Genomic DNA, 24,102 nt, shown 5'->3' on the forward strand with positions numbered 1-24,102 from the left:
ATAAAGATTACAACTTTTTGATTGCCACATAGCAGCTGGTTGCTATTAGAGTTTGAAATGTCAGAGGCTACAATAGAAATAATTTTCGCTGTGATTGCCACTTAACAAAGTGTCGATCCTGGCTGCAATGTAAGTCTATGAACGCTTTTGAAAGCGCCAATATGCATTGCATGTAATTTTTGATCTCCAAATTAGGATACATGAATACATCACTGATTACTACTGTAAGAAAAAAAAACGTTGCAATTTGTGTAGGGTTATTATAAAGTTATTAAAGTGATCAGAGAACAAGGGCAAAACTGTTGATATTTATTTGAGCATGGCTTTGTATTTAGTAGGTGCCATCATGCATTAATTATGATATTCTTAAGACAGTTAGTGGTAGCTGGAGATTGACTGATCTAAAACTCAATAAACTGTTGTATTGCTTTAAAAAAAAAAATATTCCTGACTCGACTCACATGAAACAATCAGATACACATGACACTTCCTAAATCCAGAGTTGGTTTACCATATCTAATGATGAGGTAAGCCCAACCCTTTTATCAAAGACCAACTTCAAGGGCAATCTACAATGTAGGTGGATGCCTACACATAATACACAAACAGTAGTAGTGCCAAAGGACTCATATTTAAATGGACACAAGGGTGATCTGCCTGTAAAGGCAATAATCCTGAAGCCTTGCAACGTGCAGGAAACATGGAGAAGAAGGTTATGAACAATAAGAATCCCCCTGGTGTCAAGGCATACACCAGTAAATAGGCTAAAACCCGAATGTGAGGAGTTTCGAGGGCTAGGGCAATGACATGCAACAAGAATTAAAAGCTTCCTGGCTCAATTTACATTCTAAATACAGAGCATGTTGATTCCACATTAGTGTTGGTCGAATAGCTCACTATTCGATTTGGCAGCTATTCGCTCGAATGTAGCAAAAAAATTTGGGTGGTCGAACATCGAATTCGAACACCATTAAAGTCAATGAGAGAAAAATTTTGTTTGTTTCAGCACTGCGTAGAGCTTCTACAGCCTCACAACAGGTGTAAAAAGATACATTAGAAAAGGATACATAAAAAGATACATTGTAAAAAAGATTCATTGTAAAAGGATACATAAAAAGATACATTATAAAAAGATACATAACACTATTACATACCCCTGGACTTCACATGAAAATTAAAGCACATGTCAAATGTATTTTAGGCTAAAGCTAGGTACACACTTCCAATAATTATTGTTAGAAAATGAACGATTGTGACCGATCAACGATTATGCACGATTATACTTGAACAATCATATTGTGCACAATTCTGTACATGCTGTAACAATATGATCGTTCATATATAATCCACCAACAGTGTCCACACGCTAGATACAATCGTTTGAATGATGCAGGGAGGGACATGTAAAGGAGAAAGTGTACCGCAGAAACATGCACAATCACTGAACGTCACGATACTGTACACACGATAGATAGTGACAGATCGCCAGCCAATCAGATCAACCGTGGCGGTCGTTCATTTCCAGCGACAATCCTCGTTCGTTGGCGTCACTTTTTTTTGGCCAATCGGTTGTTCATCAGTCGTTTCTAACGATAATTATTGGACGTGTGTATGCAGCTTTAGTATACACGGACTGCATTCCCATGGGCTAATCTACACCAGGACTTTCCTTCAGGCACGTTTTTGAGCGTTATCTTAAACGTTGCTTGCAACATTTAAAAAATTAAGTGCTGGATAAACGCAGGAAAACGCTTCCATTGAACTCAATGGAGGCTTTTTCAAGTGTTTTTAAGCTTTTATGAAAGCTTCCATTGAAAACAATGGGGGCTTTTATAAACATTTTTAGCAGGACTTTGGAATCTGGAAGCCCCCTTTAATAAGGAGACTCCCAGATGTCCACCGTCCCACCCTGGGGAATGAGTACTGGAGTACATAAATCCCCTTACTCATTCCCTGAAAGGGTTAAAATATAAGTAAAAAATAGGACAAGGCTTTAATGTTAAATTATTTTATTAATGTGTATGTTTTTGTGTAATTTAACTTAAAAAATTAAAGCGCTGGATAAACGCGGGAAAACGCTTCTATTGAACTCAATGGAGGCTTTTTCAAGCATTTTTAAGCTTTTATGAAAGCTTCCATTGAAAACAATGGGGGCTTTCATAAACATTTTTAGCAGGACTTTGGAATCTGGAAGCCCCCTTTAATAAGGAGACTCCCAGACTCCCAAGTTCCCACGGTCCAGGAATCCCACATGATATGAAAAGTTCCCACGGTCCAGGAATCCCAATATGATTCATAATGTCATTGTCGGATAACCTGTAAAAAATAAAAAAGAACAAGTTTAAAATAAAAAACACATACAAAAAAAAATTTAGAAAAACATTTTTTTTTTTTCCTGCCGAATTTTTGCTGTCGAATGCAGCAAAATTCGGGTCTGGTCTACCCGAATTCGAACAGCCATATTCGGGTCGAATATAGGAACAACCCGAATTCGAACATCAACACTATTCCACATATCAAACAAAATAGGGGTAAACCCCAATCCCGACATCACGGCCAGTCTCATTCTGGGTTACCAGTGAATACCTACACATCCTACACAAACAATTATCTTATCCACAAATGGAATAATTTCTGAATAGATATATACCTTAAAAGTAAACTAACCTGAAAGTCCCTAAGCTTTCGAGGATGCTTAGATATAAGGGAGGGTGTTAAGGAAAGTCATTTGATCAGTAAATTATAGTGAATCTCATACACAGATCTCATTGATCAAGTAGTAAAGTGGTTACTAAAAGAACGTTGGTAAAGACCAATTGAATGTTGGGTGTCTTGCGGAGGTTTTCATTAAAAATAAGGAGCTAATAGCCCAATATCTGTTCTGTCTAATGGACATTGTATCAAAAGTGATTTTATGATCTTTATTTACAATTGTTAGATGTTACATTACACAGTGTGTTATGTCTATATGTTTGTCCTTTTTTTGCGTTTATTCTTTATTAACATGGTTTATCATGTAGTTTTCAGGATGTGCATTACTTTACTCCTGGGAATAACTTGCCTTGGAATCCGCTGTTAGGAGCAATGGTTAGCTGTCATTCGCTTATTGTTCTGGATGGCACACTACAAGGAGATCCTCTTGATATGAAGATGTTTAAAAGAACAGGCTGGGTAAGGACAGATAGATGAGAGTTTTTCTTATGGTTTAAAGCATCAGTTATCTTTAATATTTCCTAATATTATCGGAAAGAGTAAGATGTGTGTATGTGTACACAAATATGATAGCAAATGTCTAAAATGTTTGCAAATTCAAAATTACCATATTTGTAAAAATAATTGATAAGGAGCAGTATACTGTCAGCACTTGTGATATACTAATTAGGAAGCAAAAAATAAGAAATTCTTGTATAAATGCTTTAATGTTCAAAGTGAACACATGTTCATTCCCCAGCACCTAAAACAGAACTAAGCTCTTGAATATAAAAAAATGTTTTTTTGCATTAGGAGCATCAGAGATAATGAGCCTCAATTATTTAAGTGAGTTTAAAGCAGATCCAAAAATCCACTTTCACAATTTGGGATTGGACAGGGCTTTATAGCAGAAAAGGACAGGTGATGTCCTGATCTAATAGGGGTGCTGACATCCTCTTCTAAATATGTTTTATTGCAGGAGGAATATCATCCGTTTCTGCAGTAACGCCATGCTTGATCCCAAATTTTGAAAGCAGAACTTTAGTGGTGTTATGTCACGAATATAATTTGTGACAGTTTATGCAAATATTGATGGGTTGAATTTGAAGTGTACAAAGAGAGATAACACAAAGACTTGAAAGATTATACTATTTAATAAAAAAGAGAGATAGATAAAACAATGCAATCACAAAGACTTAGATATAACAAAAATACTTAACTACGGAAGTGAGTTGCATTCATCCAAGGAGTCTTCCAAATTAATGACTTGGCAGATGATCAGAAAACATGTTGCATACAGTTAGTTCTGGTCAAGACTAGTTCATTAGGTATGGCACTGTGTTTTTAACTACTCAGGAAGGAACTAAGACGATGGCCTAGATTGTAAGCTCTTCGGGGCAGGGTCCTCTCCTCCTGTATCACTGTCTGTATTAGTCTGTCATTTGCTATCCCTATTTAATGTACAGCGCTGCGTAATATGTTGGCGCTATATAAATCCTGTTTAATAATAATAATAAGGATGAGGATAAGGTTAAGGGATATCAAACCGGAACTAAACCCCACTATACTCACCTTTCACCCTTTTTGTAATCTTCTGCCATTTTGATTGGCTGTGCTGGGATAACGTACCTTCTGCACAGATTTACATGCATAGCTCAGCTTCCTATGATAGTTCCATGGAGGGATCAGGCAGGTAAAAATAAATATTGCATAAGGGATATTCCAATTCCTTTCTGCAATAATGCTCTGCCTGGTCCAACATTTTAGTTCTGCTTTAAGTGATTAAGTGTTAGTCTGATGTTTTTCATATTCAAATTCTCACAATTGTGTTTTTTAAAAGCGCAGATACAAATTCCAATGCTTGTTTGTTCTGTTATAAAATTGCATTATGGCTTTTCCTTAATGCCAAATGTACGCATATTTGAGCTGAAAAGAGTACCTGAAAAGTTATCAACCATATATATATGATTTCTGCATAAATGTGTTTATTCTTTGATTGCAGTATTTACAGGACAGTAATACTGAAACAAAGGAGGGGGAGGTATCGACTCCATTTATCATTATTAAACCAGGACCAGAAGCTGAAAAGGTAGGTCAGATGGTTGAGATCTTTGCATAGCAATAAATCTGGAGTCAGCAAAAGATTTACTTATAGGGTCCAATTTGACGGTGGCTCCAGCTACAGATTTTTGGGGAACATGATGTGGATAGCTGAGAAGGCACATGAAAAAAAAAGTACTGTATCAGTGTGTAAGTAACTACATGCCTTAAATGAAGAAACATTTAGTATAGAACAGCATCTGTAAGCTGGGGCCACCACTGGTAATGTGGAAGTGTGTTTTGCTGGAATGTAATGACCAGGGGCTTATATATATTTGTATATTTTTTTATATATGATTAATATCAGAGAGATAATATCACATTTAGCTCAATACAGTTAAATTTTTTTTAGCCTTGTACAATGGAACGTTTTTTTTAATTATTATTATTCTCTGTCTGTAATTGACTGTTCAAACTAATCAAAAGTTCACTTGTTTATAATAAATCACACATATTTGCACCATCACTGCATTTTTTGCATTTTTCTAGCTTTTATTCTACAGACATTACATTGATTTACTTGATTAACAGAAAATATTGTGACTTTGTTTCCACATGCTTGTTTTCTCCATTATTTCTTTGCACAGAGAAAATGCAATATATGATAGATTTAAGATATAATTAATGTTTTTTTTTGGCTTCTTTACCTAGACCTGTATATAGGTCTCAAGTAGCTTATGACTTTGCATGTCATGCAGACAAATATAAAGAAATAATTGCAGTATGGACAGCCATGACAAACTTGTGTAAAATTGGGCTCACCTGGCTTGGGAACTAGTGTCTCCCCAGCAACTCAACATGGCTACCTTTCGTACCTGACCAATGATTTAAAAATGCAACAGCACTAAATAAATCAGTGGTGCTCTAAAGGTATAATATAAAAGTAAAACCAATCACTTTATTAAGACATAATTAAAATAATAAAAACATACAATATATAAATTATGCACTGTCAAACAATCAACTCACCAGTTGTTTTACAAAAAAATGTATATATTCCTTCACACATTTCACTAATATAGCTTCTTTAGGAGAAACACCAATATAAGTACAGTACGGTCAACAAATTTAACGCAATTAATGTAAATTCCAAAACATTGATATAGGAAAATGAAATTCAGTGGTAAAGGATTGCCAGGGAGGTAGAGTCAAACTCCATGGTCCTAATTTATTAAAGTGTGTTACTTCCCCCATCTCCTGGATTGTAAGCTCTTTGGGGCTGGGTCTTCTCCTTCTTCTGTGTCACTGTCTGTATTCGTCTGTCAATTGCAACCCCTATTTATTGTACAGTACTGCGTAATATGTTGGCGCTATATAAATACTGTTTATTATTAATAATAATATCAATAATAATAATGATAATATTAAAGTTATCCAGGGCTGGAGAGGATACACTTTCATCAGTGAACCTGAAATGGATGTGGTCTAACATTGAAAACGTTTGCTAGCAAATTACTTTGAAGAAATCCATTCCAGGTCTGCTGGATAACCCAGCTTCACTGATGAGAATGTGTCTTCTTTAGCTTTGGAGTGCTTTAATAAATCATTCCCCATATATTCATTCCCAATCTCCTACTGGATAACTGCATGACATAACACAATGATCCTACTTCAATGGAATCTGCAGAGTATTTTTGTGTATTCCCATATTTGAACATCACATCTTGATTTTGAATATAGGTGCCAGTGGAAGGTATGGCCATTCTACACCAGTTTCCGTTCTCATCTAGTCTACAGCGCATGTCTGTCATTGCTCAGGTCATAGGAAATGATGAACAGTTAGTATTTATGAAGGGAGCTCCAGAAATGGTAATTCAATTCTGCAAACCCGAAACAGGTATGGTTTACTGCAACATAAATTTAATGACATAAAAGATAGTAACATTAGTACAATATGTTTTTTTGGAATCCCTGAACCTTCTGATTTAAAACAATTTAGCAACATATGCTGCCCTTAGGACTAAGCTATGCTGTTTTGTATTTGATTGATTTAGATATACTTGTCATTAGTTATGCAAGACTTATCATTGGAAATAAACTTAGAAAAATATTGTTTACGTATAAAAAAAAAGTTTTTGGTAAAGATATGTCTTACTTTTCAAGCAAACTTTTGGGACATGAAGAGTTCTTGCAAATCATTTAATGAAGTATCTTTTTTTCTAACTGGTGTTCCCTTTAGGTGCCGGGTCAAGTACAAAAAAGTGATTAAGTGAAAAGCATATGTCTTCAATGCAATAACTCCACTGTATGCTTGTAGAAAATGATGTTTGTTTGTAAACATTCTGATTATTTATTTACAGCTCAGTTTATCTATTACATATTGTAAAATGTAAAGGAACTATGATTTGATCATTGGATTGTAGTATAAGAATCTCTGCTGTAATCATACCCCATTCAGAACAATCATTTGAAAACACAGTGTTCTGCAATGAAAAAACACTGGTAAATTGTAAAATGAATAGAACTAAATAAAAGCATTATTTTTGACTTGGCTAATTTTAAATGTGCTCACTACTTGTTTTTCCAAGATTTGTATGTATGATTATGTATAAAAAGCATTTTTTATTGATGGGAGGATGCAAAACATTTGACCTTCCCCAGCAGCGAAGTACCGGTAATTATGTACATTTTTCCTATTTCAAATACAGTTCCTCTGAGTTTCGTTAACGAACTTGAATACTATACTTTGCAAGGATTTCGAGTGATTGCCTTGGCATATAAAATGATAGAATTGAATGGCCAAACTCTTCTCCAAAACTTTGACAGGTAATTACCTAATACAGTAACCTGAAACTAGGGTATCAGATGCACTTTCACAAGTAACCCTGGGTGTTCCATCAAACCTGGAATAGATTTCTTAAAAAGTAACTTGCTATTAGTTAGCAAATGTTTTCGATCCCACAAAAGATCCATTCCATGTTTTCATTCATGGATCACCCAGATTCACTGAAGAAAGTGTATCTTCTCAAGTCTTGGAGAGCTTTCATAAATCAGGCCTATTGAATCATCAGGCTGAGCAATTATATATCTACAGTATGAAAGGCTAACAAAAAAAACAGAACAAAATTACACTGTCATTATTTTGTTTCAGAGAAGATGTGGAATCCAATCTCGTGTTTCTTGGATTGCTAATAATGGAAAATAAACTAAAACCCGAAACAAAGCCTGTTTTGCAAGAGCTTATGGCTGCCAATATTAGGACGGTTATGATAACAGGTATATGTTGTAAATGTAGATTGTCATGTAAAGCAAACATAAATGCTTAAATGCAAAAAAAGCTAAACACAGATTATATACTCACATTCACACACTTTCCTCTTTAGTCATCCCATTCTTTAACTGGTATCCATTCCATCTTTGCACACAAAATCATTTTTGATAGTTCACTGTATCCATACAATTGCCATTGCCCCTTAAAGGACCCAAACACATACATTTACATTGGTATTCAATATGGAAATACCATAAGAAACATTCTCTGACTAATTCCCTTTATGTTTGGTACTTAGGTGATAACCTTCAAACTGCTTGCACTGTTGGAAAATCTTCAGGAATGGTCCTCAATGGCAGCAGCTTAATTGTAATAGAAGCCAAAGCTTAGCGAGTGGGCTAAAACTTTGATTGTCAGTTCATGCAAACATATATGGGCAAAGCAAAAGTCCTGTTTGTTTTTCTTGCGCATGGTTAGATACTCTTTGCAAAGTAAATCATTACTTAGCTTCACCTCATTCACTAAGAAAGGTAAAAACTTACTTTGCAAAGTGAGTACAGTCTATTACCTCAGGGAATCAAACCCAATGTGCTGATATTTTGCACAGAATAAAGTGAGAATTAAATCTTTACCATAATATGTATCGTGGATCACTCAACTGATACCTTTTCTTTAATCTCAATGGTGTAACTGACTTGGAACCAGCATGTAACCAGTTGGATCCACATACATGTCGGTGCAATAGGCAGCTCATTCACACTAATATAAAATGCAGTGTGTGCATTTGGACATTACAATGGACCAGGCTAGTGAAAATGAGCTGAGAATTTATGACAACTTCATACCTACTGCTCTGTAAATATGGCACTAATGCCTGATTACAGTAAAGCATAGCAATCTTTAAGACTTTTTACAATGCACTGTATACAATTCATGTTAAAAGCAATTCATATACTCTTTTCAACTTATTTTGCCTGTCCTAGATTATAATATTAAATAGCAATGCAGTTAGTGTAGATGAGCCCTTAGGTGCCCCTGAATTTCTAGCAACTCTCTCAAGAGAGGACATATAAGTTTAAAATAATGCTCCCCTCCACGTACCAAATGCTATCATCATGCATCATGCAAAATAATCATGTGACATTAATTAATAAATACATTCGTGAATTTTGTTTTACAGGAGTTATGTGTTGACATGTGTGTTACAGATGATAGTAAAACCAAACCTTTTCATTTTGCCATGACTGGAAAAACCTATCAAGTAATTGTGGACAATTTCTATACTTTGCTTCCAAAAGTAAGTATAAGAACATAATAGATAATTTAAGGCTGTCCCCTAATATTATTTTCGTAATACATGTAGGCCACTGTCTAACGCACCAGCAATGCAGTATGGCAGAGTGTGGCAGTTTTGAATCTTATAAGTTATTGGTTTAGTATTTGCTCATTAATAATACATTCCCTTGCAGAACGTAGGGGAAATTGAAATTAAATTTATGTGATGTTCCCCAGCCAGTTTTAAAAAAGACACACACATAATTTTTTTTTATGTTGGCCACTTATACCAAATAATTAATTTTTATAATTATTGTTAAATTTTATGTACTTATTATGAACAGCATGAAACTGTTGAGTTTGTAAAAAGGAAAACAAGATCACCTAGAAAAGTCCAAAATATAAATGTTGAGTGTATACTGTTCAATGATATCAATACGAAATAACCATTATTATAAACTAGGGAGTTCTTTTAAACCTTAGATCAGTGGTCTTGTGCTTGTTGAATTACTTTTCTTCATGGAATAAGAGTTAAAATAGTTAATGAATCTGTTTCAGATAGTTGGCCCTAAACGGGAAGGGGGGGAGGTTAGAGAATGGGCTAAATGCAACCAAAAAGGACCCCCCCCCCCACCACAATCCCCTTCAATACTTAACAAGTATTTACCTGTGTTTTTCACTTTCTTTTAGCTCATCTCACCATATTCTGCCTGGCTTTACCTTCTTTTTACTCAAGTGAAATTTGACACTCGTTAATATTGGGGAAGGGAGCTGGCTGCAATGTTATTGCTAAATTTTGTTTTAACAAATCTTTAACAGAAATGTATAATTTCATTTAATTTTTAATTTCATAATTTCATTTGATTCCTTAAATTTATGAAATATCATACATTTTGGTTACAGATTCTTCTAAATGGAACCATATTTGCTAGAATGAGTCCAGGACAAAAGGCCAATCTTATTGAGGAATTTCAGAAGATAGAGTAAGTTCTAAGTCATAAACAGTGTTAAAGATTTCTGAAAAAATACTCACTTAAAACACAGTTAAAAGGTAAATTTGCAGTCCTATTACGGATTGTTTCTTTATTCCTGGTGGGTATTATGTAAGCGAATTCCGCTAGGATGTTCTAAAAAGTTTTCTGTTTATATTGTAAATGTGTGTTTGCTATTTAGGGTTCTTACATTAGCTTTTTTAACTGGTTGTAAGGATATGAACAAAATTTAGCATTGGAGAGTTTCTAAAATATGCTTGATGAGCTCTAGCTTAAACTAGAATTTTGTTTTCTTGTTTCAATGGATTTTTATTGTTTTTTTACAACATACAAATATTAAACAGGTACAAAACTACCATAGTAGCAATGGCTTTTTGAATAAATATAAAAATGTGTACATATACACTGAAAATATATACTACACATAATGGGGACAAAAGAAAGACAAGGGGATAAGGGAAGAAAAAAATGGAGGGACAGGTTGTTTGATCAGTTGAGAAAATCAACTGATGCTTTTCAAAAACTTGTACGTGACTATATAGTCAGCAGAGCATGATCCCAGCCCGTAGGCATGTAATATTCAATCCATGGTGACCATATTTTCTGAAATTTAGGTACAGAAGCAGTCAGTAAAGTTCTCATCTTCTCGTTCACTAAGAACCAAGACATTTTATTCTTAACCTGTTCTTTGTTGGGGGTTGCAGACCACCAGGCCTTGGCCAGCAACATTTTGGCTGAGGTAAAAGGATATGTTAACAATTTAAATTGATTGATGGTGCAGACCGATGGTTTCAAATTAAACAATCTCCCGAGCATGCCTGTTAAAACTTGGCAAGCCTGGATGGCACCATGTACCACCTCAGCATCAATTTATAATTGGCTTCCACTGCAGACATTAATACTACAGTGTGCAACCGTAGACCAAATTTGGTCCCAGTTTTCTTGCTCGAGCGATATACCCAAATCGGATTCCTATCTAGACACATAGGTGGGTGTGGACATAATTTTCTGTACTAGGTTACTATACATAGCTGACAAAACTCCTTTTGCTTGTGGATCCTGTACACACAACTTTTCAAACCAGGTCATGTTGAAAGGACCGGTGCGCTTTCCCAATCTTGTCTGGGCAAAATTTTTGATTTGGAGATAATGAAAAAGCTCCGCTTGTGGAGTTCCATAGTTATTGCGGAACACATTAAAAGAGAGTATCCCAAATAGGTTTATAAATTGATGGAGCCTGTAAAAATCCTTCTCCACCCACCAAGCGAAACGTCTTGGTTCCTTCATACCTGGCTGAAACATTGGGTTCCCAATAACAGGGGCCATGGGGTGTGTCAACATACAAACCCCCCAATCTGTTTTGTAGAGTCCCAGACTCTCAGTGTGTACCGCAGGATAGGGTTAGATATGTGAAGATGCTGAGAGCCTGGCACCTATAGCAGTGCTTTCACTGTCATTGGTGCCACTGCTTCGGCTTCAATAGGTACCCAATTGGCAGGCTGTCTCTGAACATTATATGCTAGAAAGGGTGTTACCTGAGCCACAATATAGTACGAGCTCAAATGTGGTACCAAAAGGCCCCCATACTCCGTGGCTGGAAGAGAGTGAGTCTATGGACCTAGTGGGCGTTTAGCCCCCCATATGAATTCCAACATCTTGTGCTGTAACAATTGTATAATATGAGCAGGTATAGCAATCGGTTAAACTCTCTTAGGGTAAAGAAATTTAGGGAGCCATGACATCTTGATAGATTCTATATGGCCTAACCATGAGAATTGATACCGTTTCCAAGTTTCCAGTAGACCAACCAGGTGCTTCACTAGGTCAGGAATGTTGGCAGAGTATAGAGAATCATAAGATGGCGATATGTGATATTCCCATTAGAAAGGAAAAGACTCCTTAAGTGCCTTCACCATTTCTTATGACAGGGTAATAGTGAGAGCCTTGCATTTAGAGCTATTCAACTGAAGACTGTTCAACTGAGAATACCTGGAAGCGGCTCAGGACCTTTATCAAGTTAGTCAGGGATACCATTGCATTCGTCAGACTAAAAAGGATGTCATCTGCAAAAAGACAAAGCTTATGTTGCTTGCCATTCACCTCTATACCCTGGATATCTATGTGCTTCCGGATGGCAATTGCCAAAGGTTCCACTGCCAGTGTAAATAGCAATGGAGACAATGGAGAGCATCCTTGCCTAGTACCTCTGCCTATTGGAAAGTACGCGGAACATTAGCCAATATATTTATTAAAAGAAGAGGCATACAGAGAGGACAACCATGTACAAAAGTTAGGACCAAAGGCCCATTTTGCTAGTAGTGACGTGAGTCAAAAGCTTTACGGATATCCAGACTCAATAAAAATGCAGGGGTATTTGTTTGTTTGGCCTGATTTGCTAGATGTAGTACCCATCTTATGCTATCCCCCGCTTGTCGCCTGGAAATAAACACAGTTTGGTCTGTTGAAATAATATAACCGATTCCCCTGCCCAAATGAGCCACCAGAATAGTATCTAAAATGTAAGCGTCCAGATTGAGGAGGGAAATCGGCCTGTAATTGGACCAAGCTGTTGGGTCAGTGGGGGGTTTCAGTAATATACAAATGGCTGCGTCGAGAATACTGTTGTCAAGTACCCCGCCCTAAACAATGTTATTAAATGCCTCCACTAAGTGAGGTCCCGGTCGTTTGTTAGGCTTAAGTCTCTTGATAGCTTAAGACACTTCAAACAGGGTAATGGGGGCTTCCATGGCCTCCTGTATAGAGATAGGAAGCGTAGAAAGAGATAAAGACGTAAGGAATCTATCTAAGACTACCGTGTCAAAAGATTGGGGTGCCTGATATAACTTACGTAGATGTGTATGGAATTCAAGCAGGATATGAACCGGATTGCTAGTAAGACCTATCCCGTTGACTTTGAGTCTGTGAGAGTTGAAGCGTTGTCCGGGGTGTCTTATTCTTTTTGCCAACAGTGTATGCATTTTGTTACTGTATCTATACAATTTATTCTTGGACCATCTCAATGTCTTTTCGGGCTATATAGGCTGTGCAGAGATTCATTTGAGTACCGATCTCATCCAACTGATGTTTCACATCCTGATTGGGTCAGGTCATGAATTGAGTGCGTGGCTCAGCGTATTTGGTTGCTGTACATTGTTTTTTATTTTGTGAAGCGATCTGAATGAGGCAACCCCGAATCTCTGCCCAAAACGTGACTGGAGATGTTGCAGGCTGTTGATTCAGGGAAAAATATTCAGCAAGGATGCCCTGCACTTTTTGATCTACCCCAGGATTGCTAGGCAAAGAGTCATTAGGTGACTATCTACATGGCCTCGGGCTTCAGAAATTGAGAGGAGAGGATGACCTGAACTGTGTCATGATCAGACGATGATACTGCCAATATGTTGCATGACATGACTGTAGGCAGCGCCTTCTGATGTACCAAAATGTGGTCTATGCGTGTACACAATTAGTGAGGGTGAGAGAAATAAGTGTAGTCTAATTCTTTTGGTTGTAGTTCCCTCCATGTTTCTGCCAACATCTCAGACCTAAAGAGTTTTTGTAATTTGTTAGATGGGGTGGCATCCCTGGGTTTGGCAGGAGCCGTGGACACACTCTTTTTATCTAAACCTGGCATCAAGGGGATGTTGGTGTCACCACATAACACCAGAATACCTTAAGTATGCTTATCTAATAATTGCATTATATGGATGAAAAAGGACTATTGATTATTATTAGGAGCAAAATAAGACACCATGGTTACTTTAGCATTGTTTAAAGTACCAACCAGGATCGAGTAACGGCCTTCTGGGTCAGCCACTTCAGGGTCTAGTTGAAAGGAGACAGTCTTTCTAAAACCAAGGGAGTTAAGAGAGAGTATAGTTATTACCATTTTACCTCATACACTGGCCACCCATTATCACTTACGATGGATCGATCACAATCAGTTGAACAATAAGTCACCTGCCCGTTGACAGATACAAAAGGGAAAAAACAAATACAAAGACGGGAGACATGAACAACACCAAGATAAAGAAAAGAAAGAAATACCTCTGTCGCCCCAAAAGTGTTACCAGACATATCCCCGCAACCAGAAGGATAGTGTTGAGATTGCATGGCAAACTGCCTTAACTGAAACACACTGTCCCATGGCTTGCAAATGATTGGAAGTTCTTTCCAGATGAGCTTGCAACACAGGAACTTGCCCGAAATGGCCGAAAACAGGATAACCAAGTATAAAGATATAGAAAAAAAGTCCTAATAAAAGAGGAGCTGTCACTGGGAGACAAATATAGGTTGACTGGAACTATCTGGGTAAGTGAAACCATCGCCTGAAAATGTACTGGAAGTAAAGAAAACAATTATGCAAAAAAATAAAAAACAATGAACCAAAAAATATACAAGTGTTACTTTGTGAGAATTGCAGTCGCCTAAGCGAGGCAGAAGCCCTATGCTCTTTGGAACCCCCTTGCTGGTGAGATGCAGATGACCAGGGTGTAGGGGGACGGGGGACTTCGGTTCTGCTGGACACCGATTGATCCCAAGCATGTATTTCTAAGGCCTGGAAACAGGCTTTGGCCTCCGCTGGAGAAGAATTGCATGCATCTTTCCCCCATATAAAAAAAGCAATTTAAAGGGGTAACCCCATCAATAGGCAATCCGTTGATTCTGAAGTATCTGTAGAAAGGGTTTCAATTCCCTGCTGCGTTAAATTGTCACTGGTGCCAAGTCCACAAATAACTGGTAATCATGCCCCTGGAAAGATAAGGGTTCTTTTGCTCTAGATGCCCTCATTAACATTTCTTCGTATGAAAGTGATGTAATTTTACCACAATATCTCTGCGGGGGCTCTCTGGTTTGGGTCTCGTGAGTGTGCGATGTCAGTCCAGTTCCAATCTATCCACAGGTATCTCTGGGCATAATTCTTGAAAGAGAGCAGTAACCATAGCATTAAGATCCATTATGGATTCTGTTAAACCGTGTATGCGGAGGTTAGAGCGACGACACCTATTCTCTAGGTCCTCTAGCCTATAATGCAAGGACATTCCCTTTTGTTTCAGATGTTCAATGTGCTCCTTGTAGCCCTCCAGGACCGTAGCGGCGTCATGCATGCATCCCTCAAGTTGTACTGTACGCTAACCCAATTCTCTCATCTTAGTAAATTGGTCAGTATATTTCTTAGCTGTACTTTCCAATGCTTCTCTGGGTCCGGGGGTCGGTGCTGAATAGCTGGTGATGAGTACAGAGAGCTCCTTGCAATCAGATCAGGCTCACTAGAGCCATCACATCTCTCCTGACTCAGAATAGGGGAAGAATCCGGCATCTTGGCTGCTAAATGGGCTAACTGTTGCACAGGATTGCCAGGGTTTGTTGCGGGTAGGCATCTGGATTCTCCTCCTCAGACCTCACGCTGCTGTGTCCGTGCTTAAGAAACCTCCTGGGACCAAAATTGCCGTTTGGTGCACCTGTAAAAGCCTAGTGTACAGTATTTGTTGTCATTACGGAGAAAGAACAGCTAATGTGAACCCCTCTGGTATCTGACATCAGTAGGCTTTTAGCCAAATTATGGGCCTTATACTGATATAATGATTGGACCTCTAAATTGCATTCTGAGTATTTTTACTATGTGCCCATAATGCACAGAATTGTGACTTCACTAACCTGTGTCTTTTGCTATGAACCATACACTCTGGCATCCAAGTATACATCAGCTAAACCATGGCATGCCTGAAAAAAAAAAGTGATTCTCTGAATTTAATTTGGGGGTTTCCATCTATATAATCCCATTAGTGATATTATATGTCAAGTACAGAGGGCATACAATGCTACTTTCCCTCCTGGCACATCCCTATTTTATTACTTGGCTGGTCATATTTTTTGCTTTCTAGTTAAAAACCTGCATGCCTTGGTGCATTTAATGGAAATAGAACAAACTAAAACAGTATTATTTGGATGTTTACTGCAGATGGCAGACTAGGACTGCATGGTACAAAATGAGCATCAGTGTAGAATTTGTTGGATTGGTTTTGGAATTACTACATGTTCAAAATGACTAAATTGATAAACAGACATATGAAGCAGATTATGCAAAAATTTGTAAGACTGTTAAAATATATTTTATACAATTTTTTTTTCTTCACTTTTTTACACAGAGAAGGAAGAAACTCACTGGTTACTTCATTCTGTATGTTCAAGTATATAGCAATGTATGCCATGATTGAACTCATTTGTGTGATGCTTCTATTTTGGGTATGATCTTCTTTCATTATTATAATAAGAACATTAATGTATTAACTCAATAGAATATAGAACTATATGAATGTTTTCCTTAATGTATCTACAAATTGCTGCTCTCTTTTGTCAGCACATAAATATCTTTTCCCAAAGCATGGTATCATGGTTCTCTCAATATAATCTCTGTTGGAACACACAACTGGTAGCACAATAAATAGCCAACCCTTGAATGATGTCACTTGGTAAATGAGGTGAACCTGTGTACATTTATTAGTCATATGTTGTAATTTTGCTAACATTTGAGTATATAAAGCTTCTACTGCTTGGGTAAATCAAGCCCAAGTTCCCACTGCTGAACGTGCAGATTTTTAAATCATGTATAATGTCAGTCAGGCATTAGTTTACCTTCCATGGCGGTATTACCGAGTGTGGCTCAGGGTTGATTTTCTATGCAAAAAGCGGTAACCCCAAGCCACACTCGGGGTGGAATTTCCAAGGAGGTTAAAACTCCTACCTTGTTCCCAGTTCCCGCGGCGTCCTCCAGCAGTGTTCCAGCAGCGGCGATGTCGGCGTTTTCTTCTCCTGCCGATGCCGTTCACACGTTGGGGACGCGAGGCTGGGGTAAGCAGATGCCAGCCTGGCATCTGCTCGTGAGTGCGTGCCTGGAGGGCAAGACCATGCAGGCAGGTAGGTGAACCGGGCGAGACATTTAAAATGAGGATTTTTAAAAATACCGCTTTTGCATTTAAAAATCCTCTTTAATCATACAGCTAGGGGAGTTAAGTAAACATTCTGGTTCAGGTTAACAGTTTTGTTCACTCTAAATTTGTTTTTTTATTTTTTGTATTTAAATATAGAAAAAGCAGCTCCTCGGGACTCGGCATTATCTAATGCAGGATGTAGCCATAACCATTACAGTTATATTAACAAGCAAGTACCCTTTATTTTTTTACTGTTCTTCCCACTTCAACTGACAAGCTCTTTTTACAGTGAGTAAATAAAATATTTAGTTCTTGTTGTTTGTTAATGCAACACAAGGTAGTCCACATCATGTTCATTGGTTTTCTGCTTTGCCATTCATTTGCCTATTCAAATTCGAATGAATAGGCTGCCATAACACAACCAATGCTAATGCACATATCAACAAGCTTGCATTTTTAAAAACAAGAAAGAGTCCTTAAACAATAATTACAGTTTTAACATACTTAATGAAGGACACCTAAAATAGCACATATTCTAGCTGGCTGGTAGTTTCTCTGTGAAATCACATTCTAGCTGTGATGCAATTTGAGCTTAATAACTTGAGACAGGTGTTGGAAGAATACAACTACATAAATATGTTTTACATCATAGTATTCAATTTTACTCTTTACTGGTAATCCTTTACTAGATATATTTTATACTACTTTACATAAAGCTGTGACAATAATAATATATTACTATGTTTTTTAAAGTGAGTTTAACTGGCCCAGCACCTAAATTGGCTCCATACAGACCTTCTGGACAACTAATTTCACCACCTCTTTTACTGTCAATGATTCTACAGTTTATCTTCACTTTGGTTGTGCAGACAGTTGCTTTCACATTGGTTCAAAAGCAGCCTTGGTACGATGACAATGATGTCTTCAGGTAATTATGTTTTCAAAATACAAAGAATGTATCATTTTTATTATTACATATGCTTTTTTGGTTCATGCATTTTTAAGTGTTATATATTAAAAATCATATGCAGCTTCCAGATAATGCACATAGCAGTCACTTTTTTTGCCATTTTAGATCAGGTGTCTAGGATCAACACAAAAAAAAAGCATAAATGTGCTTTTTGCTGTATTTGAGTGAAGCACTATACAAGTGAAATTTTTTTGTTCTTCAGAAATGTAATTTTGCTTTATATGTTTTTTCTTAATTTCAGTGGATGCCTTCCCTTAAATCAAAGTACTCCAAATACCCCAAGAAGTGACGACGTTCTAGTTACTCAAACTTTTAATACAACTACATTATGGTTTGTAAGTGGAATGAATCTTATTATTGTGGAATTTGTATTCTGCAAAGGAAGGCCCTTCAGAAAGCCCATATATACAAACTGTGAGTAATATGTTGTTTCTTGGTTGATTTTTCTAATGAAAACATTGAAAAGCTTCAATATGATCTTCAAAAGGATCCTTGTTATATGTCAGCCCTATTTGACAGTGGGTGCCATACTAAGTGTACATGTGTTCTGCTGTTTGTAGAAGGATATGGAGAAAGTTAGATTTTAGGTAAGCAGTATTGGTTCTCCCCGCGTTATTTCCAATTTAAACAATCCCCCAGTTCAAATTTTATGCTGTGAAATATTTTATCTATTGTACATCCAGTTTTGGAACTAGCAGTCCACATCAGATCATCGGCACTTGTCTCGTGCTAATGATTTCTAATCCTTACCAGAGATTGGCCAATCATTGTAACCATCATACAGACCTGCCTGGTATATATTGTTCTATTAGTATAAATTGTACTTTTGTACTGGCATATATACCGTGTTTCCCCGATGATAAGGCAGGGCCATCAAATAAGACAGCCCCCCCTTTTTAGGTAAAAATGAAAAATAAGCCCCCCCCCGCAAATAAGCCACCCACCGATTACTTACCAGAATCGCGTTTCAGAAAGCCCATATATACAAACTGTGAGTAATATGTTGTTTCTTGGTTGATTTTTCTAATGAAAACATTGAAAAGCTTCAATATGATCTTCAATAAGATCTTTGTTATATGTCAGCCCTATTTGACAGTGGGTGCCATAGTTTGTGTACAACCAATAATAATTTACAACCACTGCCCACCACCATATCTGCAAATACCCAAATGTTAATCAGTCCCTGGATTCCTCCGGCAGCTGTACAGTACAGCTTCAGTAAAGTGACTTGTAATGTATGGCAAAGTCTGAACTTATAGCAAAGCCAACAAATCAGTGTGTCTGCCAAAACTTAGGTCCCTGAGAGGGGTCATGTGTTCTGCTGTTTGTAGAAGGATATGGAGAAAGTTAGATTTTAGGTAAGCTTTATTGGTTCTCCCAGCATTATTTCTAATTTAAACAATCCCCCAGTTCAAATCTTATGCTCTGAAACATTTATCTATTGCACATCCAGTTTTGGAACTAACAGTCCACACCAGATCATCGGCACGTCTTGTGCTAAAGATTTCTAATCCTTAGCAGAGATTGGCCAATCATTGTAACCATCATACAGACCTGCCTGGTATATATTTTTCTATTAGTATAAGTTGTACTTTTGTACTGGCATATATATTACCTTATCCTACTACTATATATTATACATCTTATGATTGCAACTGCCATATTTATAGTTTATTATGGTTTAGTTTATTTTAGTTTAAAGATTTTTCACAGAACTTTCTGGAGTATTTAGCTGGGAAAGGAGTAATAGCAATACTACTAAAAATGTAATGTTTATTTAAATATAAATGAAATGTTTATAAACTAGGTATACTACTTTTACTATTATTATTTACAATTTCAATTCTAGAGAATATCCTTCAGTTGTCTTGTTTTTTATTTGCAGATGTCTTTACTATATTACTTATTGCACAACTAGCTGCCTATTTATTTGTCTATTTTGCTAATATTGAATCCGTGTACACTATTATGGAGGTAAGTCTTCACACTGAAACCTTCATATCACAACATACAACCAAGTCTGTATACACACTCAAATACCATTTTATTAGGTACACCTATTCAAATGATTGTTAATGCAAATATCTAATCAGTCAATCATATAGCAGTACATAGTAGACATTATCAAGAAAATGTGATGGAACTTCAAATCGAGCACCAAAATTATGGAAAAATGTGGTTTAGGTGACTTTGAACATGACCAGGTTGTTAGTGCATGGACGGCTGGCCTGAGAATTTTTTAAACTGCTGATCTGCTGGGATTTTCATGCACAACCATCTCTAGGGTTTACAGAAAATGTATATGATGCCATAGAAGAATGACCAGCTAGCGTCAACATATTATCCAGCGCTGTACATTAAAAGGGGTGACAGACAGATACAGACACAGGTGGAGGAGAGGACCCTGTCCCAAAGAGCTTACAATCTAGGAACTCATATAACCACTAGTTACAACCAAGAGCATCTCTGAACACACAACATGCCAAAGCTTGTGTTTACTCAAGTAGATGGGCTACAGCAACATAAGACAACATTGGGTACCACTCCTGTCTGGTAAAAACAGGTTCAATAGTAATGAAAAAGTGGGGTCCCAAAATTATTCAAAAACAAATGATCATAAGTTGCCGTGCCCAAATTATTAACAAATATGTGTGAGAAGAATCAAAAAGAAAATGTCTACAGTCTTAACTTCAGAGTATACATATAATTAATAGCAAAATATGATCGAAAAGTACTCCATATGCCCGACACGTATGCAGTTGTCCCCTAGGGAGAGGGGATCCCAAGTAGTTTTTTTCCAAAGAGAAGGAAGGAGTTTTTGTATCCAAAGATACTAGAAGAGAATGACTGGGTGTTTGCATCCAGCTGCCATAGATACCAGTCTGCAGGTTTGCTGCCTAATAATCAGTTTTCCAGCGTTCCTCTGGTAAAAACAGGCACCTGAGGCTACAATTCGCTCAGATTCACAAAAAGTGAGAATATTTTTTAGTCTGATGTCTTTTTGCTGAATTTGACATCAGCAACATTAAAGTCTAGATCCTTTTTGATGGTTGTGTAATGGTGTAAGGGATATTTTATTTAGACGTTTTAGTACCAGTTAGACATTTGTGCAAATTCCTCACCCTACCTTAATATTGTTGCTGACCATTTCATCCGTTTATGACCAGAGTGTATCTATCTTCTAATAGCTACTTCCAGCAGAATGGTGTATCATATCACAGAGCTCAAATCCTCAGAAATAGGTTTCTTGAGTCTGAAAATGGGTTTACTGCACTCAAATGGCCTCCACAGTCATCAGATCTCAATTTAGCAGAGCATATTTTTGGGTTTATGGGACAGAAAATTGTCATCATGGAAGTGCAGCTACATGGTGCTATCATTTCAATAAGAATCAAATTCCCCAAGGAATGTTTCCACCTTGTTGAATCTTTAACATAAAACACTACAGCAATCCTGCAGGCAAAATGGGGGTCCTACCGGGTACTAGCAGGGTGTACATAATGTAGCTGGTAAGTATAGGTGTATAGGATCATAATGTAATATAGGTCCACACAAAGTTGTAAATTAGTTTCCAATCTTTGCCAATCTGCTGAGACTATTCAAAGGTGGTCACACTGTTCTGTGGAATCCTAGGAGGTCAACAGTTTGCTGTTACAAATGCATATGGTGTTTACAATCATTTCATGGTTGAAGTTGCTTGATCATGCATCCTTTTTTTTATTTGTTTGGTAAAAAAAAAATACCTGTGCACATACAAAGTGGAGTGGAAGGGAACACACACATGAATACACTCATGAATATACTGGGGTCCAATTTATTTATATTGTTTTTTTATATTTTTTGCAAAGAATTTACTTTTAATTAAATTATTTGCTCTATTTCTGCACAGCTTGTCTGTACACCGTATTATTGGAGGTGGAATACTGTTATTATGGTGGCCGTGCTTTTTGTCGTTTCATACCTAGTTGAGGTAATCTTTCTGTACATTATGCTTCACATTTAGGTTTTATTCAGATTTTCACATAGATTCAAAAACTGCCTCCACAATTGTTTGTTTATAGTTGTCTATATAAAAGGATCACATTGGTAACAGCTTCATTGGTGCTGACATTGTTAATGGTTACTCTACAAATCCCGACATTTACATTTTTATATATGACTTTTAAAATATGTTTTGCCTTTTTGCTTACATTAAGTGTTCTTTCATTAGGTGTAACGTTAGCAATTAAATGTTGAATGTGTCAGGTAGTAGAGCATGTTCATATAAAGTACAGTCAGAGCATTAGGTTTGAAAAACCAATTTCGGGCTAAATTGCACAGTTTTTAACTTAGTTTGCTGCTTGTGAAAAATCAGAATTAATGAGCACTATTAATTACCAGGCTATTTTAGCAAAAATACATGTTCAGGGGTCTCACATTTAATATAGAAAGTTGGCCTGTATTTTAGTGAAATGTTTGCATGCATTCATGCATTTACTGTACAAACTCCAGATGTAATGTACTAAATATTTGTAACAATGTTGATTTGCACTGTTAAATGGTTAAATGGTTTGTCAGCTTTATCACTGTCTGCCTGAAAAAATGCTTTTTATTTTATTTCAGCAAGGATTTATTGAAAACAGAAAGCTATGGTTACTACTGAAGACATGGTTCAACTATCGTTCAAAGAGCCAGTATAGATTTCTACAAAGGACTGTAAAACATGATCCAAAATGGCCCCCCATAAATGAAACTATCTACTCTGACCAAGTGAATTGCCAAACAGATGAACAAAGCCATGCCTATACAAATCCAGTCTTTGATGAAACAACAGAAACACCATGACTATGAAAACTGATATGTGTGGACGCTAGTAAGACTATTTGTATTAAACAAAATAGAAAAAAAATATTCTTTTTCAGCTTACTTTTTATTGGCACAAATATGTTTTTTTCAGAAGACTTTACAATAATATTACGTCATTTTAATATATGATGATATTGACCAATGAAGCAAGTTTACATAGAAAAAATGTTTTCTCTTCATTGAGTTTGAATAAGATATTGGTGCAGGGGCTTTGCAGAAAGACCTCCAGATCACCTCTGTGACGGAGCTATGGCAAAATATAAATATACAACATAATAAGCAGCCTTTAAAATTGGGTAAATCCGACCAAATTTGAATGTGTCTGTTCAGAGCACTTTGTGGACATTTTACAATTCACTCTGTAGGTATTTTTCAGCAATATGCATTATCAATACATTTGTGTCACAAAAAACTTTTAAGAGTGGTTCACTGGGAGTCTGTGAAAGCTTGCAGAAGTTCAAAATTGACATAGTTGATAAACTTTGTGGTAAGAGGTTTCAATACAAGCAATCTGTTTATAATAACCCATGTGGAATAGGCTCCCTGTGGAAGTAGTTTCAGCAACTACTATAGATTTTAGCAACTACTATAGATTGCTGTAAGAAAAGGCTGGAAGCTTTTCTAGAAGCACAATATATAACTGGGTATAACTTTAAAGTAAAGATAACAGTGACTGCTGATCCAAGGAACATCCGATTGCCTCATGGAATTAGTAAGGATTTTTTTTCCCCTGTTGAAGCAAATTGTACCAGGGCTTTTTTTTGCCTTCCTCTGGATCTTCCCATAGGGTTTTATGTCTGGGATATGTTTATTTCCCTAGTTGAACTTGATGGACTGTCTTTTTTCAACCTGACCTACTATGTAACTATGTAACGCAAATCTGTCAGATAGGTGGTTCTGTATTTCTGTCAAGCCAGTCTTTATTAGTTCTCTAAATATGGTTCCTGTTTTCTTCTTTAGTAGTCACAGTCAGTGATTATTTCTCTGCCTGCTGTTGCTCAACTCATCTTGGTTGTTCTGCCATCTTTCCACCAGTGATGTTCATCCACTGTCACTTCCAGCTTCCTTGGGACAGTGCCCATTAGT

General features: G+C 36.8%; 1 protein-coding gene across 1 annotated transcript in view; it reads left to right on the plus strand.

Annotated features, from left to right (window-relative positions):
• LOC140329767 (probable cation-transporting ATPase 13A4) overlaps window positions 1-21,413 on the plus strand; it is a 38,276-nt gene extending 16,863 nt beyond the window's left edge. Inside the window, exons 14-26 of the mRNA XM_072410158.1 lie at window positions 3,021-3,171; window positions 4,694-4,780; window positions 6,472-6,628; window positions 7,440-7,557; window positions 7,883-8,007; window positions 8,301-8,391; window positions 13,784-13,912; window positions 16,419-16,515; window positions 17,358-17,430; window positions 17,955-18,129; window positions 18,413-18,585; window positions 20,057-20,145; window positions 21,360-21,413. Coding sequence (XP_072266259.1) covers window positions 3,021-3,171; window positions 4,694-4,780; window positions 6,472-6,628; window positions 7,440-7,557; window positions 7,883-8,007; window positions 8,301-8,391; window positions 13,784-13,912; window positions 16,419-16,515; window positions 17,358-17,430; window positions 17,955-18,129; window positions 18,413-18,585; window positions 20,057-20,145; window positions 21,360-21,413 — 1,519 coding nt within the window. The remainder of the gene's footprint in view (window positions 1-3,020; window positions 3,172-4,693; window positions 4,781-6,471; window positions 6,629-7,439; window positions 7,558-7,882; window positions 8,008-8,300; window positions 8,392-13,783; window positions 13,913-16,418; window positions 16,516-17,357; window positions 17,431-17,954; window positions 18,130-18,412; window positions 18,586-20,056; window positions 20,146-21,359) is intronic.
• Window positions 21,414-24,102: the final 2,689 nt, after the last annotated feature.

Source organism: Pyxicephalus adspersus, chromosome 4, assembly GCF_032062135.1.
Source record: "Pyxicephalus adspersus chromosome 4, UCB_Pads_2.0, whole genome shotgun sequence".
NCBI classification, from domain to species: Eukaryota; Metazoa; Chordata; class Amphibia; order Anura; family Pyxicephalidae; genus Pyxicephalus; species Pyxicephalus adspersus.